The sequence below is a fragment of the Centroberyx gerrardi genome, chromosome 20, assembly GCF_048128805.1.
Source record: "Centroberyx gerrardi isolate f3 chromosome 20, fCenGer3.hap1.cur.20231027, whole genome shotgun sequence".
Taxonomy (NCBI): Eukaryota; Metazoa; Chordata; class Actinopteri; order Beryciformes; family Berycidae; genus Centroberyx; species Centroberyx gerrardi.
Genome location: NC_136016.1, coordinates 11,654,427 through 11,673,235, shown reverse-complemented (window position 1 = coordinate 11,673,235; position 18,809 = coordinate 11,654,427). Strand labels below are relative to the sequence as shown.

The following is an 18,809-nucleotide window of genomic DNA, read 5'->3' as shown; positions in this document are numbered from 1 at the left end:
TTCCACACCCCAATGTTCAATTATTCATTTTTCAAAAATTACAAATTCCATGCTTTTATTTTGTAGGTGTAAGCGCTCGGCATCCGGTAATATCGTCGCTGGCTTGACGCAGCTGGATTGCACATGGTTAACACAGCAGCCCTTGAAAGGACCGCAAAAGTGGCAGCTATCGAAGTAGGTAGTGGATGTTGTTGGTGGGGAAAGCGAGTCACTGGCATGTTGTCCCTTTAGCAAAGATATTTAGCGAGCTAGGACGTTTTCTGAGCTTGCTAGCTATACTAAGTAATATCTGCGGACATAACATATATGGATACATTGTGTTCTCACTCAGTGGAATCAAGTCTGCTTCTCCGGGATAGCTAAGTTACTCTTCCTAGAGCCTCTGGGTAGTTTCTTCTCATATTGTCAATATGTGTGCTTGGAATATTGCATATCAGCACAGGTTGCTATTTGTTTGCTGCAGAAGAATGCTCAAGCCTGTATCAAACAGAAAAGTAGGCTCTCAGTTTGCGTCTTTCCATGGCACAAGTTCTCTCCTGTGTCCAAAGGACAGCAGCATCACGCCTGTGGTGAGGAGACGACGCAGTGTATTAAGTAGCTCTGGTGTCCAACACACGCCTGCTGTATCTGATAGATGGCAGGACCATGAGCGGTCTAAAGCTCCGGCTCCAAGTAAAGCCTGGAAGAAAGGGATCTCAGTGCTGCAGGGGAAAAAGCCACCAGGAGACGGCCGCAGAGTATCATCTGAGCTCAAGAAACTCAGTCTGGAGGACTTCACCGAAAAGCAGGAGAAGCCAGTAAGAGAGAAGTCAACAAAGGACTCCAAAGAAGAGAACTATGAGGTTGTTTTCGGCATCTCTCCCTGCCTCTTGGCTCTTGCGCAGGGACGAAGAAAGGCCCGTAAACTGTTTGTGAAGGATGGCGAGGCTTCTCACAGGACTTCTGTGTTGCAGGTTTGCGCGGAGGCTCGCAGGCGGGGGGTGCAGGTCCACCGGGTCAGTAAGAAGGATCTGGACAAGATGTCTTCTGGACATGTGCATCAAGGAGTATGTCTGCAAGCCAGTCCTCTGAGTTATCTTACCGAGGAGAGGGCCTCTGCACCCCCCAAAAAACACAATGTACCCCCCCTCTGGCTCGTGCTGGATAGAATTCAGGACCCAATGAATCTTGGGGCCATTCTGCGCTCCGCTTACTTCCTTGGCGTGGACAGAGTTGCCAGCAGCCTTCGCAGTAGCTGTCCGTTGACCCCAGTAGTCAGCAAGGCCAGCTCAGGTGTCATGGAAGTCATTGGGGTATACGGCTACCAAAGCCTGGAGGATATGCTGAAGACGAAGGTGGCGCAGGGCTGGCAGGCGGTCGGCACGGTGGGAGCTGAAGCGGACGACTCACAGATTCCTGTTACTCGCTGTTCAGATTTCCGGATGACCAAACCCACGTTGTTGCTGATGGGGGGCGAGGGGGAAGGCCTGTCGCAGGAGTTACTCTCTCAGTGTCAAACCCTTCTCACCATCCCAGCTCGCAGAGATTTGCTCCCTGGCATCGAGTCGCTCAATGTCTCTGTAGCTACAGGCATTCTGCTTCACTCTCTGCTGTCCACCAGGAGATCTGACAGCTGATAACCAACATGACTGACTGCCTGTACACTAAACTAGGGTGCAAAGCCTTGGATTGAGCTTGCAGCACTGTAACTATTTATGGAAAATGGAAGCTCTGCACTCATCAACATGCACAAAACTATTGTGTATATTGTGACATTTACAACAGTTTTGGGGAAGGGGGTTTGTCTATGTTATCTGATGATGTATATGAAATTGTCATAATATCTCATTGTAATGTTTTGGAGTTGCTTAAAGTATTGTTTATTTGAAACGGCCATGAGATTTTGCAATTATCTGGACTGTTATACTTTTTTTTATTAAATAAGGAGTTCTCTGCAGTTGTGATTGTGAATAAAATGACACTTGTACATGCAGTATATTTTTTTATTTCTAAGAAGAGATTGAATAATCTCTTCTGAAAGTCAAAGATTTATTTTATGGAAGCTAGGAAACTAACCTTTTCACCCCTTGGCCACAGTGGCAGATGGATTTCAAATATTACCAGCCGTCTTCACTATTTTTTTTTATCAGTGAAAATATGATTTTGATGATATAAGAGAACCCTCTGATGATGACTGGATAGCTGACAAAGTGGCTGGTCGAGTAGAATTACTTAACAAGACACAAATTAACCAGCATTTGCTTGTGGCTTTTGTCAATTTGTCACCCTGATCTTATGTTATACATGATTAAAAACTGACACAAATCTGTTCCAAGCACTGAAGAATAATTCATTTTAAGTGGTGTGAGTTTAAAAAGACTGTTTCCACTTGGTGGCAGTATGCACCAGCAGTGCCACCTAGAAGCAACTATCATGAGTGAGGAAGAAGAGTAGCGCACACAATGCACTGCACGGCTGACAAGGGTTGTGTCTCCCAAATTTCCACGATAAATTTCCAATTCATAGGAAACTTGTGAAGAGGCAGCAGCGGAGCCGTGCTATTTTCCTCCGTGTATATTTGCACTCTGGATTTAGAGAAAAATCGTTGACCGGAAACGTCGGCGAGTGCTTCCAACTTCTCCTAAACATTGGATTACACAGTCAAGGCTGCATGAAGGAGTTGCCCAGCCCAACGGGGGCTCGGCCGACACCCTCGTCAATGGAAATCGACACCGAGGCTTTGATATGCGGGCCTTGAATCTTTTCTTTATAATGGAGGCGGAACGAAAGGAAATTTGTGCGTGAAGAAGCGACATATCGATATTGTACGGATGACTGGTTGCAAAACAGTTACTGTATTTTCACTGCTTCCTTTCAAAAAAATTGATAGTTTCTTGTTTGTGGTTTAGCTAGCTAACAGCTAGATCGGCTAGCTAGCCACAGTGCTAACATTACGTCTTTCTTTTGATGTGATGCGATTTCAACCATTCGTATCGGCCCATCAACATTTGGCAGGAGAAAAAATGTTGTCCACTTAGCTGCAGAACATCGGTTAGATAATTTACTTTTCGGCTTGTCAGCATTTTTCAGACATGTTTGAAGAATATAGGTTTATTCTTGGATAGCTGACTGAATATATTGTGATGTATTGAGTTAGCTATATACATGCTAATCGGCTATCCAAATGAGCTAAAGCTAATTGGCTAACATTGGCAGGACACGGAGGAATCAACCCTGAGCTAGCTAGTAGTAGCATAAACTACGCTAACTCAACAGGATATCTAATTTTGGCTGCTGAGAATTTTAATTCTTAGATTTGGAATCATTAGAGGCAGTTTGCCTCAATAACTCTTCATATTTCCACATTAACACGAAATCATGTCATGGCCACTCGAGTTTTAATGCTGGATATCTGAGTTATTGGCCTTGCTAACTGGCTAGCGTTATCATTTTGCTAACAGGCAAATTAATTTGTCAGCGTGTGCAGAAACCCTAGAAATTCTAGACATAAGGGTTGTGTTGGGCAACGCCAAGGCTGATATAATTTTCGTTTTGAAATCAATGTATTGGTAATTTGGCCTGCTTTGTCAGCAACACAGACGTGTCTTTTTTGTTTACATACGTATATTTGGTTGTCGGCTGAATTTCTTGCTAGCTAGCTAACGTTAGCCTTCTACGAGACACAATCAGCCATGTCCTGACATTTGGACATGTCGTGAATACGTTATAAATTCTTCTGTGGATCTAAGTTTGCGTTCAGATGCATTGAAATGACACTAAAATTTCGCCGAAAGAAAGGCACTGATGCCAAGATACTGTTCTCAAAGGACGCTAAATAATAGACACTGGTACTATTAACGCCATTTTAAACAGGGGCTCCTGCGAGGGCCTGTGTGGTGGTGGTTCATTTGCGGTTTGGTGCCTTCGACCGGACCGGGACTTGAATAAAGTGCCTTTGGTCTGACTGGAGTTATTGAAGGGGGTGCCGTTTCAACATGGAGGGTCCGAGCCGAAGCAGTGGATTCAGGCAGAGCCGACGGTCCCGTTCCCAGCGTGACAGGGAGCGGCGGCGGAGGAGAGTGGACCTTGCCGAGCAGCGGGCCACATCCCTGTCCTCGGGCTCTGAGCGCGAGGCTTGTGGGACAAATTCTGTACTGGGTCCCGGTGGAAGAGAGTGCCGGCCCGGGTTCGGGAGACACAGGCCTCCCCGCCGGAGGAAGAGAGAATCGGTGTCATGCGAGGAAGACATCATCGATGGTTTCGCAATTGCCAGCTTCATCAGCTTGGAGGCCTTGGAGGTAAACGTTGTCCTCTGGTTTTTGCATTTTTACATCCAATCATCACTTGTCATTCTTCATACAGGGCAGTGGACAGCGTTTAAATATCCACCACAGTGGAAACAGAATGATGGGTCTTTAATGTAGAGTGACAGGCAGCGATAATTATCACAATCCTATTGTCTATGCAATTTAAAGGTATGATTGGCAGATTATAACTCAGCTAAATAGCCTATTTTTTTTTAATTAATTTTCTTCTCCAAGACTTTTACATCACATCAGATCGTGCCCTCTTCCCTCACGTCAAAGGTGTGAAAAGGCTGTAGATTAAACTCCATTCAACTCTGACACCATTACGTGTTTGGAGCAGGCAGTCCACTCAGCTCAGCCAGCCACACACCCTGAAACATCCTTCTGATGGCCTTTTGAAATACCTTAATTATTCATGTTCAAATACTATGAGGTGTAGATGAGCTGCCAATTGGCTTTTCAAGGGAAACAAAACAACAAACCTATTAGAAAAAGTGAATGAGCTTAAGTGTAGATGATTCTACAGCACAACATAGTGCATTGGTGCGCTATTGTTAAACTGTTTGTGATGGGTCGTTGTGCTTCTCAGGGCTCTTCACCTAATTTGACTTGATATGCTTTTGATACCAAACTATCTCACGTGGATGGAATATTATTGAGACCATCCATCAAGACAGGGCAAGAAACGTAAGTGGCTTGTGGATTCAAAAAATCACCTGCCACCTTTACAAATTTACCAGCCAATTGATTTGTTGAATAATGCTTGTCGAATTTGCCAGCATTTGGCTGGTGTTAATTTTTCACCATGCATCCAGAGCACAGCTTTAATGTAATTTCATCAGGTAAACATGTAGGCATGTGAAAGCAGTATACAGTATATCAAAACAGGAGCTTGCTGAACAGCATACCAATATCAAAACCTGACAAATGTCAAATAAGACATAATTGGCATCTGATGAAGAGAACGTCACCTGTAATCATACTTAATCTACCTTCAGGTATGGGTTAGGCTTACATACCGCATATTTTATGGCATCTCCCTTTGACCCGAGCAACACACCAAAAAAAACAAAAAAATATTTGTCTACAGGTCACATTGTAAAACCCAGACTTTTAAGAGTACAAAATAACCCATGATTGATGGTTGGTTACCATCCAAAGTGGCTGATAAAATAAATACATTTAATAGCAAAAATTTACCAAGATTTTGCTGATACATTGTGGCAAGTTCCCATTCTGAATTAAGTGTGAAAGACAAAAGCAAAAACAAACAAAAAATCAGAAAGGTGGCCACATGCCTGTAGTTCTGATGTAAAATGTCTTTTATTGAAAAATTTTGATAAGTTAGGCTACATCAGTTTTACAGACTAGCTGTGTTTGTCGGGGCATCACTTCAAAACTTTGTTTATTTTCTACTTGCAAGTATCAATGTATTTCTTCTACAGTAGCGAACACAAACTGTCATCACAGTAAACCTTTCAGTGTTTCCTCTGTTATTTTATGCAGCTGTAGCACTTTTTAATCATAAAAAAATCATTACCTCTAACGCATTTGGAGTACACATTTTAGTTTTAGTTGATAGTACTACTAAATTACGATGCTAAATTTCACATTTTCTCTAGCAGTGGTGGTAATTTCCTTGCTGTGTAGGCGCACCACTGCGAATGAATACAGAGGAAACACTGCCTTTATTTTATCTGACTATGAGACATCCAATCATCCAATCCAACCAGTCTACCAAACAGGAATAATGAATGATGTGGCAATGCAAAAATCCATTCTGTCAAGTTTACACAGTCATTGAAATTTCTTTGTTGATGCACTCAACTAACAACTGCAATTAAGACTGTTCAGGCAATTTTGGAATATGTGTGCATGCTTGTTTCATGGCTTGAAAGTGTTTGCATTTGCATTTCAGTAAAATATACATTTACTAGACAGAAACAACCCCCTTTCCCCAGTGGGTTACCTGAACTCAATTCTTTTTCTCCAAAACTCTCTGGAGGATTGAAGAACTGCTTGGTTCACAAACGGTCTGTCTAGGCACAAGGAAACTGTACAGGAATCGGGTCCATCAGGAAGTTAATCTACATTTAGCCTTTGGCCATTGGCCGCTGATATACATGTTCATGCATATTGATAGATAGGTAAACATAGATTGTCATATTTTTTAAATTTTTTTCCTCTTATCAGATGGACTGCTCTCTGAAGCCAAATCAGCGCACCGATATGCTGGGAAGGAGGAACAAGGGGAAGAGAGGGCCAGAGGAGAACGGCGGAGGGCCGCTGTCAGAGCCCGAGGAAGGGGCCCCACCCAGCTACTCCAGCAGCTGTTGGAACAAGAGTAGAAACAAGAGAAGAAAGATAGATGAAAAGGTGAAGCAATGGGACATTGCTCAGGCCTGGCATGGGCTTTAATGTTTTGGTTTGCTGTGCTCTTCATCTTGCACGTCTGAGATGCCGCTGACCTGAGTATCATGCTATTGGAATAGTATTTGCAAATGACCTAGTGAGATTGGCTTACACAAACACACACTAGTTATTACACAAGTGGTAATAGCACATATCATTATATACAGAGGATGTTGCTTCTTTGAATGAAGCAGTGCATGGTGATTGCTTTACAGCCAGGCAAGATAACTTGACATCCATGTAATTTTCTTTCACCTTAAGTTTAATCACCGTAAATGATGTCAATTTTTCCATTTACTTTTACAGTCTTATTTAAGACCTCATTGAATACAATTAGACCTAATATTATGTGTTACTATTCTTCTAGGGACTCCCTTTGGAGACTGGCTACATTGTAAGTTGCTTTTCTAATATAATTTAATAGCATCCGTCCCAGCACTGTGCTACACTTTTACAAACTATAGTGAACATGATATGCTGTGATGTATCAGTATCCAGCCCAGCATTGTACAGCATCTCTACAAACTGCTCTGAACTCTGTATGTTACTGGAAATATTCCAGTGGGACCAAATCTGAATGTTTTTCTGTCTTTTTGCAGTGTGACACTGAGAGTGATTCAGGAGACAAGGTGTGTACTGCTTGCTTGTAATCTCAAAATATTCATGCTGGTTTGGCTACTCAAGTTCAGTTTTCTTATTACATAATAAAAGTGTTTGTGCCACTGCGCAATGTAAATAAAAAATAGACAATTGTGTTTGCTAGAGACATTGTCTGCTTTCTGTAAGCAACTTTGTAACCATCACTTGCTGAGAAAACAAATGTTAGCATTCTTGAAACTGATTTCTCTCTCTGAAATCTGGAAAATGACAATATATGTAGAATATAGAATGTCACATGTTTCCTGTAACCATAGGGTATAAGAAATAGGCACCTGACATATTGTCTTTTATTGCATATTATGTAGAGCATAATTCTTATGTTATCTTTGTTTTGAATCCCCCTCCAGGCCTCTGACAATGACATGGATCCAGTGTTCACAGTCAGCACCAGGAAAGGTAAGAGAAATTCTGCACTCCACAAGGAAAGACTCCAGCTCACTGTGTTTTTCTGCTGTTTCATATTCATGCAACGATGGACTGATGTGTCAGTCAATGGACCTTCATCAGGCTATATTTAGATCTGTTTTCTTGACATCTTAAGGGGAAATTAATAAGGGAGCTGGGATTCTGTCCTTTCCTCTCCTGTATCATTACATTTTGATTCACATAGGCACTCTCACACTGTCCATAGTAGATCAGCTGCAAATATTAAAATTATCAGGAAATACAGAGCCAGTTGGCATGCATGTTCATGTATATTGACACAATACACCATGAAAGGTCAATTGTTTGGTATTCCATGGCATGGGGTTAGTTAGTCTTCTGTGCTTTTCCTGCGGGTCTCTGTGCCTCGCTGTACATCCAGAAGAATACATTTACTCAAATGTCAAAACAACAAATCATGTTCTTTTTTACATCGTGACACAAAAGATTTGGGACCCTAAGGGCTATACCAAGTACGGCATATGTTGCATGCCTTTCTCTCTCTCCTCTGTGTAATGTGTAGGAAAAGGAGAAATGCCCATATAAATGAATTAAAGTCCTGTTCCCTTCTTTAGTAGTGGAGCCTACCCCTGTGAGCATGGCCGCCTCCATGGGCAAGAGCTGCCCTCCTCTACCGGCCCGTTGCGGCGGCGTCTCCCGGCTGATGGTGACCCCGAGAGTATCTGGCCTGGAGCGCAGTCAGGAGAGAAGCCTGGAGCCGCCTTACCCAGAGCCTGTTTCTTCTTCTACCTCTTCTGCCTCCTTCTCTTGCCTGCCTTCCCACTCCACGGTCACGGCCTCAGCCACGGTCACCCGGGCCAACCAACTCAACGGTAGCAGCAGCCTTCACAGCCGCCACAACCCTAGCCCCCCGCTCTCCAAACACAAGCCCTTCCTCACTTTCCCTGGACGACCTCACTCCATCTACAGCATGGGCATCAGCAACAGGTCTGTCCCTGAAGAGTGCATCTATACTGGACCATTTCCAGGAGAATTCATCTGCACATCTTGTTTTTGTACATTGCAAATTCCAGTTAACCAAAATTTTTTTGGATTGGATAGAATTGGATTGCACTTAATTGATCAAGGGCAATGGAAATTCATTGTTCATACTTTCTTTCTTTTTAGGAACAGCACCTCAGTCAAACCTCCATCATCTGCTTCATCTGCTGCTTCTTCCTCATCCTCCATGCGTCCCCCCACTCCCTCCACCAGTATGTCGCTGTCCCTCATGAGAGGCTCAGGATCCTCAGGGCCCCTCCGACCCCCGTCTCGAGCCGGCTCCGGGGCCCTGTTCACCTCCTCCCCTGGCCTGCCTCCCCCTCCACCTCTGCTACAAGTCTCTACCCACTCAACAGCAGCAGGTACAGTCAACAGCAATGCTACTTCTCTCTGCTATTCACCAATACAGGAGTTGGTCTGTTTCAGCTGTTCAAGTGAACACAATGATTTGTTAGCCTTTTTTCACTCTCTGTAAACACAAACAATAAACCAAACCCAGACTTCCTCTGGAGGTTCCCTGAGTACGTTTTGCTTCAGATACGCTAGGTGCTTTGCTTCATTTGCACATTGTGAGCATCACACGCTAACGGTGGGTTTGTCAGGTGCGTTTGAGGAAGTTTAGTGATGAAATATCACTGCAAGTCAGCTGACATATGCACTAAATGTGTTGCATTCATTGCATAAAATACATGCTGCATGCTCATCAGTATCATATTTGAAGATTGGTTAAAAGGCCCCTTGTAATTTCCAAATGTCATTATGTTGGAGGGCTCCATTGTTTGCCAAATTAGCTCATAAGCTAGTGTTTAAAACGGACCATAACCAAATAACTTTCAGACTATTGTATAATAAATTCAGTAAAGAGCCGATCTGTGATATTATTTTAATGTAAGTAATGTTTCACTGAAGCAAAATGAAAGTGTGAGTGGAATGTGGTTTAGGAACTTACTACCGCTGAAGTGAACCAGAACAATATCCTCTTGAAACGGAAAGGAACTGAATTCATTCTCTCTCAGTCCTCTTCCTGATCAACTTAAAGTTTGGCTTATTTAAAGAGGCAATATCTTGAAACAATCTTAAGAAGGAAGCTGAATATAGGCCATTATAGTAGGATGTCTTAATCTGATGGGCCTTATTCTCACTGTTAAAATCCCTTTTATTTCTTCGTCATATGCTTCTCTAAGTTAAATGCCACTAAACTTATCTTAGCATTGTTATTGTTATTTTTTTTAACTAAAAATCCCTCTCCTTTCTCCTGATACCGTAACCCTCGACTACAGACCAGGATTTGCTGCGTCAAAATTTAAACTCCCACTTCTTGGCCTCACAAGAGCGCGAAGGCAGGCGCAGCGTCCCTGGGGCTGAAAACAATGCAGCCGGTGCGGGCCGCTCCACTCCTGGCGGTCCGTCAGCATCAAGTTCCACGCCAGGCTCTTCAGGCAGGACGTCGCAGAACCAGCCGAGCATCCAGCCCCTGGCCTTCCAGTTCCATCAGCACAACCACCAGCACCAACACACACACACGCACCAACACTTCACGCCCTTCCTGCACCCGACAGCTACCGCGCCACCTCTGGTAAGATGCTCTTTGCTATTATGCTGAAAATCTGATGTGTAGTACTTGAAATTCCAGTGTGGCTGGAATCTAGATTGCATTCAGTTTAGAAATGTTTTAATCCACACACTCCTTTTGTCTTTTAGTTTGATAAGTATGCGGGCAAAATGGACGGGCTGTACCGACACTCTGTGAGTACTTTGTCTAATCTTGTTCTGAGTATATAGGTGGTGATAATGTACAGATTACCAGGTTAAAGGATACAAGAAGAAGACAGAGAAAGCTCTCCATTAAGGACAGACACTAATTTCTTTAACTGATCAAATACCAAACTTGCAAACAGCAATGATTTAATTAAATAGGATAGGAAGGAGCTGTATATAAGCAGTACATCAGCGGTCACTAAGCATTCTCTCTCGCTCTCTCTCTCTCTCTCTATCTTTGTGTGTGTGTGTGTGTGCGTGTGACATGGTAGTTCTTCCCACAGTACCCCCCACCCTCCGTGCCGGGTATCCAGCCTGTGATTCCTCCCAATGGGCCTTTCAGCTCCTTGCAAGGAGCCTTTCAGCCAAAGGTGAGAACAACTCTCACGCCTCCATATCAGTTACCAGCATCAGTAACCAGAGAGAAAAGACAGGTGATTGGTGCACTCTATCGGTGAAAATGACGCTGCCAACATATGAGGCATAACTGTAATGAAAACAAGCAGAGGGTGCCTGTTTTTATGTTTTCATCCCATTAGGCCTCATTTGCCACTGAGGTCAGTTACTTGTAAAAGCAAGTGACATTGAATGTGAGATGTTAATCTGCTGTAGGCGTGTAGGTTGGTGGGTTGTGGCTGATGTGGTGTGCTGTGTTTGACAGCCTCTTGTCCCTCAGGGAACGGGTCCTGAGATGACCGCACGTCTTGGGGTTGTGCCTCACCACCTGCAGCCCAAAGACCCCAGGGTAAGGACGGCATGCTTACTTAGAACCTGTGGTATTTTCAGACAGTTAGGATCAGAACTCTAGATGTGTCCTTGTTTTGCGTAGGGATGTACTGATGTGCACATGCCAGTTTAGGCCATGATGTGCTGAAAAATGGGCCATAGTCAATAGTCAGAGCAGTAAAGAGTGCAAAACTATTCCTGATAAAGAGTGAAACATGTTGATTAAAAGTGGTTTTACAATTCTGTTCTCTCGTAGCTAACTGATCCATTTGGGACATCGTTGAAAATCAGTAATGTAAGCAAAAACAGATGTTTTTGAATCCCTTGGCTCCTTAAAACTTTCAGCCTGTGATACTTTTCTCACTGCTTCACTCACTCTTTGCACTAATCTCACTCCTAATCTTGACTGCTACTGGTCCAATCAATGCCCTTGCACACCAAGTTAGATATTTCAGAACCATAATTTACCCAAGTGTATATTGTATGTGCTTGTTCTCTCCCCAATGGTTTTCTTGTATTCCTACTTGTGCACTTTTTGCTGACGTCCTTCTTTATATCCCTGAACATATACTGAGCACCAGTAAGTAACCTTATCTCCAGCTGGAAAACCCCAACCTTGTGGAGAGGCTAAACAAGATATTTCTGTGCAACAGGAAGCACATCTGACTCTGTGTGCAAAGGCTTTAAAGTCTTAAAATGCAAAATCCATGGTATAGCATAGTAAATCCGGTGATTTTTGTCTTGTACAGAAACCAGGAAAATGGTGTGCTATGCATGTAAATGTGGCCTGGATGATTCTAAGCCATCAGAAAAAAGTAAAGGTAAGTTTTACTTTTTTTTTTTAGTGATATACCATTGTTGTTGTTTCACAAAATGTAGATTTCAGTGGTCATATTAGGAGAATATAATCAGAAAATAGATCTCTCCCAGTGAGATATTGTTTTGTATCAATGAATAAAACTGAAAAGTTGTTGCTCACATTTCTCTTGACAATTTGGCCCTAAAGCTCAGAGAACCCACTCATGATAAATTATATAATTTAAAAGAAAAAAACAGTTACACTGTCAAAATGCTAATGATTTTATGCTGTATATTCTGGAAAAACTGGCCTTTATGAGATGCAAGTTTCTCAACCAACAGCAGCACAATGATCAATAAATATCAAAGCAAGCAGGAAGAGTGTAGGTTTCATTTTTTCATTAAAGGGGTGTGAAACCATAAATTCACAGTTTTCAACTGTTAATCAATTTTCATGGCAACTTTGTGATGAAACACATCCATCCTGGTCATAATCTTGACAACACATCACATGATGCTTTTTTCCTGGATTTTCTGTGCAAATTCTGGCTTACTGTTGCCAACTAGCGGCTGAAAAACCTTTGATTGTAGTGTTGTTTTAGTGGTTTACATAATTTTGCATGTCATCATACATAATACAATCTTTCCCACTCACCCACCCTTCCCCTTTCAACACCAATCCTCATGCAGCTTGCATTTTTAAAAATCGCACAGTTGGCAGAGAATGGCTCAAACTGAGAGTTTCATGACCCTTGAATGATATGCCAGTTTAATAGCTCTACCCATCATCTGTCAATTAACTCTCCATCTCTCTCAGATGATGCAGGCTGATCCTCACAAGCTAGACTTCCGTAGTGAGCTGCTGGCTCGTCTTCCTGGTGCTGGGGGCCTCGGCCCTCTGGGGCCCCTCGGAGGAGCCATGCCTCCGACACATGACCTGACCAGACCTGCCAGTCTGTTCTCAGCCACAGGTGCGTCCTTAAACATCACCATTTTTGCATCTAAATAACAGTAAATGAACGGAAATGTTAATTTAGTGGTGATTTAGACACAACCTCAGAGAGTTATTGTATAATGAATATGCATGTGTTGGATGACAAAATGGATGGTATTCTACCTTTCTAACATTCTAGCCTACTTGATTTTTTTCTTTGATTTAGTTGTACTTTTTTCAGGGTTTTATTTCTTCACGTATGATTCTGATGAACTTTGAAGAGAGCTTATTAATTCCTTCCTTTACCTTCCGTCATTACCTACTTTTTGATTTGTCCTGTCCTCACATCCCCGAGGTTTGACAGATGCTGTAGCATTGCTATCCCGAGTCACAGCATGAAGTGCGCAGTAGCTCGATGCTGTTGATTTGATTTGTCATGTTGTTTTTTTTTCCTTCTTCTTCCCCTCAGGTGGAGTCAATCCGTCCTCAACTCCTTTCATCCCTCCATCAACGCCCCACTCCTCTTTCCTCGCACCAACGGCACACTTGGGTAAGAGTGGCTTCAAAAGGCACATCTGTATGCCACTTGCACCTCCAACCAATATCTGTCACTTTGATTCACTCACTCAGGATTTTACTTTGAACTCAGTATTTGCTGAAGGCCACGCAAAGCCAGATTGATAACTTGGCTCATTTATAACTTCAGCCATTAATTTGCTGTAATGGTCACTCATACAACATGCTTTGACTTTAGCTGGAAAAAAACTGTATATCTGTTATTTGGGGAGGGAAGGTCTTCCATAAGCATTAACATAGAATATAACCGTATGTAGCTAGAATTGAGGTGAAGTGCAGCTTTCATCATGCAGTATTTCTGATGTTTATGTCCATGTGCTTACATCATATTGAAGTCATGCAGAAGCTTCAGCAGACCATACCTGTGTAGGATTGTGATGCTGTGAAGTTTGTGTCCACACAGTATTTCTGATGTTTATTTGTGTGTGTATGTTTTAGATCCGTATGGCCGCTCGCCACCCTTTACCCCGCTGGGAGCCCTGGGTTCTGGTGCCTTCGGAGGACTTGGCAGCCCAACACTGGGTCAGTCTCACACTACCTCTCTTGAAACACAAGAGTTTGGCTTCAGTCCCATTGTGTTTTTGTTTTTAACAGTTGAATCCTTAGAGTAGTTTTGAAAATTCTGGAACTACAATGCAAAAGTACTTGTTCAGACATTTTACATGTAAACACAATTGGTTTTTTGTTGTCAGCAGGTGGCTCTGTGTTCGGCCATAAGGACTCTCCAGCCAGTGTGGTCGGGGGCTTACCTACCCCCAACCATCATGACCCATGGAACCGCCACCTGCATGGTGGCCCGTCTGGGTTCCCTGCTGGCCCCAGCTGGGCTAAAGGGGCAGACAAGAGGGACGAGAGGGATCGAGGGAAGGAAGCAGAGAGGAGAGACATCCCTCACATCAAGGATGAAAAGGACAGGTACGACATTCAACTGCTTCACTCCTTTGAAGTGCAGTATTTTAATATTGGCTTTAAATTAAAGTTCTGAAGTCACTGTAAAGCACCGTGTCGAGTGGCATAATGCTTCTATAAAATGGCAGTTGAAACAATGTAAATGTTCAATAAATCTTATGTATTTATTGTATTTATTATATATTTATTACCATGCAACTTAGTTCTTGAACAGTAGCAAAAGTACATGGTTGCTAAGTGACACATAAGTACTGGTATAACTGGTATAAGTAGGTGTGCATTTATCAGGTATTTAACAACAACTTTCAACGTGTCTTAGACAATGAAAACTGAGGACTGGAACAATTTGTTTTACGTAACATGATATGTGACTTCCATGATATGACTATGTCATATATATATACATATTACTTTGTTTTGCAGAGACAATATGCTGTATGGCCGGCAACCTGTGAGAATGTCTCCGGTTGCGCCTGCCTTCAAGCCCCGCAGTAGCACCCCAGTCTCCCACATTAATGGCCACAGCAGCACCCTGGGAGGGAGCAGTGGGACTATTGAGGACCTGACACGCAGCTTAAGCAGGGACAGAGACCGTGAGCGAGACAGAGATGGGGACAAGAGGCCGCTGCCAACAATGTCTTCAAGGGGGCCTCCACTTGGCCCTTCATCTTTAGTAGCAGATAGGGACAGACCCCGGTCTTCCTCATCTTCTGTGCTCACCACTCCCCCGCCCTCCAACCCCTCAGCCCCATCTCCCTTGGACCTGTACCCCCGCCCACAGGCCCCTACAGCACACAGCCTCCACAGTGAACCCTCACACTCCTCCTCCCAAAGAGACAACAGCCTCCCAGCTTCCTCCTCAGCTTCTGCCACTGTCACTTCTCTGTCTCAGGGCAAGAAGTCTGACCGGACCACAACCCCAGTTCCCAAACCTCCCCTGCTCCTCCCTCCAGTTAAAGTCAAAGAGGAGCGGAAAGAGGAGCCGGAGCACATCCCCGTCACCCTGCAGCCTCACCCAGCACCCAGCCATAGCTTTGACCGCCCCAACAGCCATCCCCACCACCATAGCTCTGGTACCCCTTCCTCTTCTCTGTCACTGACTCCCACTCCCGGTGTTCCCATCCCCCCACCCACTCCACACCCTCCTTCCCACCATCACCTTTCCATGCTGGAGCGCTCTAGGGCCATTGAGGCGTATCTGGGCTCGGCAGGGGCTGGAGGGCTGGTTGTGGGTCCAGGAGGAGAACGGTTCACCCACGGTCCACACCAGGGACACTCCCAGGCTCCACACAGCTTCACCTGGGACCCCTGGAGGGAGCTGGCAGCCCACCAGCAACAGCAGCAGCAGCGTAGGGAGGCTATGGCACTGCGGTCAGAACATCACCTGGCGCTGCGCTCCGAACCCCATCTGGCCCGGCTGCTCCAGCACCAACATGCCCAGCACCAACATGCCCAGCGCTTCCTGGAGGCTGAGAGGGCCGCGGCTGTAGCGGCGGCGGCGGCAGCAGCCACCCCTCACCACCCTCAGACGTCTACCTCTTCTGCCTCCAACTCTGCTGTCCGCCAGGAGTTCGGCCTGATGGCCCATCACTTTGACCGCCCTCCTCAGCTCGGACCCCCGGGAGGTGGGCTGATGGATGAGGAGCAGCGTGCCCAGATCCTGAGGGAAGACTTTGAGCGGGCTCGCTACTTTGGGATGCACCAACACCCACACCCACACCCACACCCGCACCTCTCCACCGGCTCCCACCTCCCAAGCCCCTCTCACGCTGCTACTGCCGCCCACCTGGAGCAGCTTCACCCTGGCCTTCTTTCCCACTCGCTCCCTCCAGGAGCCGCTGCCGCTTCCCAGCACCACGCGGGCCTTTACTCCCGTCTGGGACCGCTACACCCACACCATGTGCCCAACGGCATCCTGGCAAAGACTCCTGCCGGCTTGGTGGGAGCTCTGTCAGTGGGGGCGCCGCCTCCCCTCATTCCGTCCGTGACCAGCCGGTCGTCCACCCCTCCCCGCAGCTCCAGACTCGGAGGGCCAGGTGAGCTGGCACTGTACAGCGCCCACAAAGACGGAGAGTCCAGATAGTACAGGGACAACACTGGAGGAGATCAAGGGAAATGTCAGGATCACTGTGCTGCTCTCAACCTGCCCCCTTCCCCCCTCACAAACTACTAAACCCAGCCCACCCAGTCACACAACCAAACACGGTTCCAGCCGCCCCAAAAAAGGGTAACCATGATTGGCTGGGAGATGACAGTAGGGAGGGAAATGCAAGACTTATCAGTGTGACTCGGAATATCCCCAATGGTTCTATCAGTGCAATTTAAAGGTACATGGTTTCTGTGCATCCTTGTGTATTTTTATTTTATATTGGCTGTTGGTTATTACAGTACTCGATTGCGAAAGCTGTATGAAGAGGCAGAGGACAGCTTTTTTTTTTCGGCAGGTGAATTATGATCCATGCTTTTAAGCAAGCCTTTTCCGGGTGGATTGGAAATGACTTCCAGAGGGATGTGCACTTTCAGAACACATTAAGAGTTCATCCTTTGCTTCGTTTAAACTCATGGGATATTATAAAGCCCTCCTCTGCATAAATCAAACCTGATTCTGTATTGTGGATGAGGGCTTAAGAAATACATTGGTAAAGGGGTGTTTTCTGTTCTGTTTTTGCGTCTTTTTGTCATTGTGAAAAGACAGATTACTGATGAAACGTATGAACTAATGAAGATCAGTGAGCATCTGTACCTCAGTTCTCTGCTTCACCCAAAAAACCAACCCCAAACCCTCAACTTCACCACTTCTGTGATGAGATTCTCCACCGTCTTTGTTAATTATTATTTTTTTTCAAAGGATGAATGGCGATACGGACTGCGCTACGCTGTGGGTGGAGACAATATTTTAGAACTTCCTGTAACTGTTTCCCATTCTCCTCTGACTCAGTATATGAGCAGGACCAGATTATAGTAGTATAGTGAAATTGCCTTTGTAATTATTATTCTTAACATTAATTATCTTCTATAATAATAAATATATTCACTGTTATGTTATTTGTCATTGTTTCAGGTATCAACCAGTACTCTCTCCCCAGGTAGTAATAAGTTGTTTCAAATCATGCAAAAGACAAAGCAAAAGGCTTGCTTCACAGAAAACTTTTAAATGCTTGTGAACATTATGCCGTAACCATTGCAACCTCTGGCCTCTTCAAGGATCTGATCTATGACTTTGTTAATATGCTGAGAGGGAGGTTTGCGTGTGTGTCGTTGTTGGTTGTGTGTTATATCACATTTGGGACTATGGGAGCCTTGTATGTTGAACTGCCGAGATGTTTCATCGACAAAAATAAGTTATATACATGGACAAGTGGGACATCTGCTGAAGAACTGAAAAATAAAAGGACTTGTGTCAAAAGACAACTAGACAGTGGGTATACTGAGAGGAGGAAAAGACATTGGGTCGATTATTTTAATATGACCATTTTATACCTTTCAAACCCCCTCCCCTAGAGACCACAAAGATTAATTATTAAATGAATTGTTGTTTACTCAGTTGTGTGGGTCTTTTGTTGGAATTTCTAAATGACATTTATTCCGTGCAGCAAGGGAATGTGACACTTGTATTTACTATCTCAGCTGAATTAATTCATGCACTGATTATATCAGGTAATCCAGATTGAGACCAAAAGGCAAAAACGGGAACCAACTGTCACATTACAAGCTCAATTTTTTTTAGTCAGTTCATATTTAACAAGGGGGATGGTGGGCAGTAAAGACATTTCACCTTGAGTTTATTGATTATAAGGAGGACTCGTTTACCAATGTCCCCTAAAACCTCTATAGACCCTGAGAACTGGACCGACTAAGTGTCCTGGTCCTCTGATCATCATTTGTTCATAAAAGTGGTGAAGTATCGTCTTTCCCAGAATGTGTCCACTTGTGATGCAAGGATGCCTATTCATCCTGCAACATTAGGATGCACTTATTTGCTTCCACTGGGACATAAGACTGACACGACGAAATGTGAGCAAAGTCACTCTCATCCTCCCAGTGATTTCGGTCCTAACAGCGGGAACGGGTACGGTAAGAATAAACCAATTATATGTCAATATTTAAGGCAGTGGGGTTTCTGCGAATGAAACGAGGATAAAATATTCCCCACTGACAATTAGACGCTTACCTAAATTGGTAAGAGAACGTGCATATATGTGAAAAATATAAAAATTTCAAGTGGCGCGCTGGACGATTTCTCGCGAGATTTCACTGTGTTCTGCACTTTGTCAGCAGCAGCGGTCCTCCACCATTTCGCTGCGTAAAGTCTCCTCCCCGCAACC

The 18,809-nt window shown here is 44.3% G+C and overlaps 2 protein-coding genes across 7 annotated transcripts; both read left to right on the top strand.

Annotated features, from left to right (window-relative positions):
• The first annotated feature begins 364 nt into the window (after window positions 1–364).
• Window positions 365–1,945, top strand: mrm1 (mitochondrial rRNA methyltransferase 1 homolog (S. cerevisiae)). The gene has a single exon (XM_071898541.2). The coding sequence runs from the start codon at window positions 411–413 to the stop codon at window positions 1,614–1,616; it is 1,206 nt and encodes a 401-aa protein (XP_071754642.2). The 5' UTR covers window positions 365–410; the 3' UTR covers window positions 1,617–1,945.
• Window positions 1,946–2,452: 507 nt separating this feature from the next.
• fbrs (fibrosin) lies at window positions 2,453–18,023 on the top strand. 6 transcript variants are annotated; one of them, XM_071898528.2, is made up of 18 exons: window positions 2,453–4,277; window positions 6,480–6,662; window positions 7,066–7,092; window positions 7,298–7,327; window positions 7,706–7,754; window positions 8,357–8,729; window positions 8,910–9,145; window positions 10,064–10,359; window positions 10,485–10,529; window positions 10,814–10,912; window positions 11,218–11,286; window positions 11,524–11,562; window positions 12,017–12,088; window positions 12,883–13,036; window positions 13,469–13,549; window positions 14,014–14,097; window positions 14,268–14,490; window positions 14,908–18,023. In XM_071898528.2, exons 1-18 carry the CDS (start codon window positions 3,975–3,977, stop codon window positions 16,565–16,567), a joined length of 4,023 nt encoding a protein of 1,340 aa, XP_071754629.2. In that variant the 5' UTR covers window positions 2,453–3,974; the 3' UTR covers window positions 16,568–18,023. The 6 variants fall into 6 exon arrangements, with proteins under 6 accessions (XP_071754629.2, XP_071754628.2, XP_071754627.2 ...); XM_071898527.2 differs by having other exon boundaries at window positions 11,203–11,286; window positions 14,271–14,490; XM_071898526.2 differs by having other exon boundaries at window positions 11,203–11,286.
• The last annotated feature ends 786 nt before the right edge of the window (window positions 18,024–18,809 follow it).

Coding starts and splice junctions, on each gene's coding strand:
- mrm1 (XM_071898541.2), top strand. CDS start 411: ATGTGTGCTTGGAATATTGCATATCAGCACAGGTTGCTATTTGTTTGC.
- fbrs (XM_071898526.2), top strand. CDS start 3,975: ATGGAGGGTCCGAGCCGAAGCAGTGGATTCAGGCAGAGCCGACGGTCC. Junction 9,146..10,063: donor TACCCACTCAACAGCAGCAG/GTACAGTCAACA, acceptor CCTCGACTACAG/ACCAGGATTTGCTGCGTCAA. Junction 10,913..11,202: donor AAGGAGCCTTTCAGCCAAAG/GTGAGAACAACT, acceptor TGTGTTTGACAG/CCTCTTGTCCCTCAGGGAAC.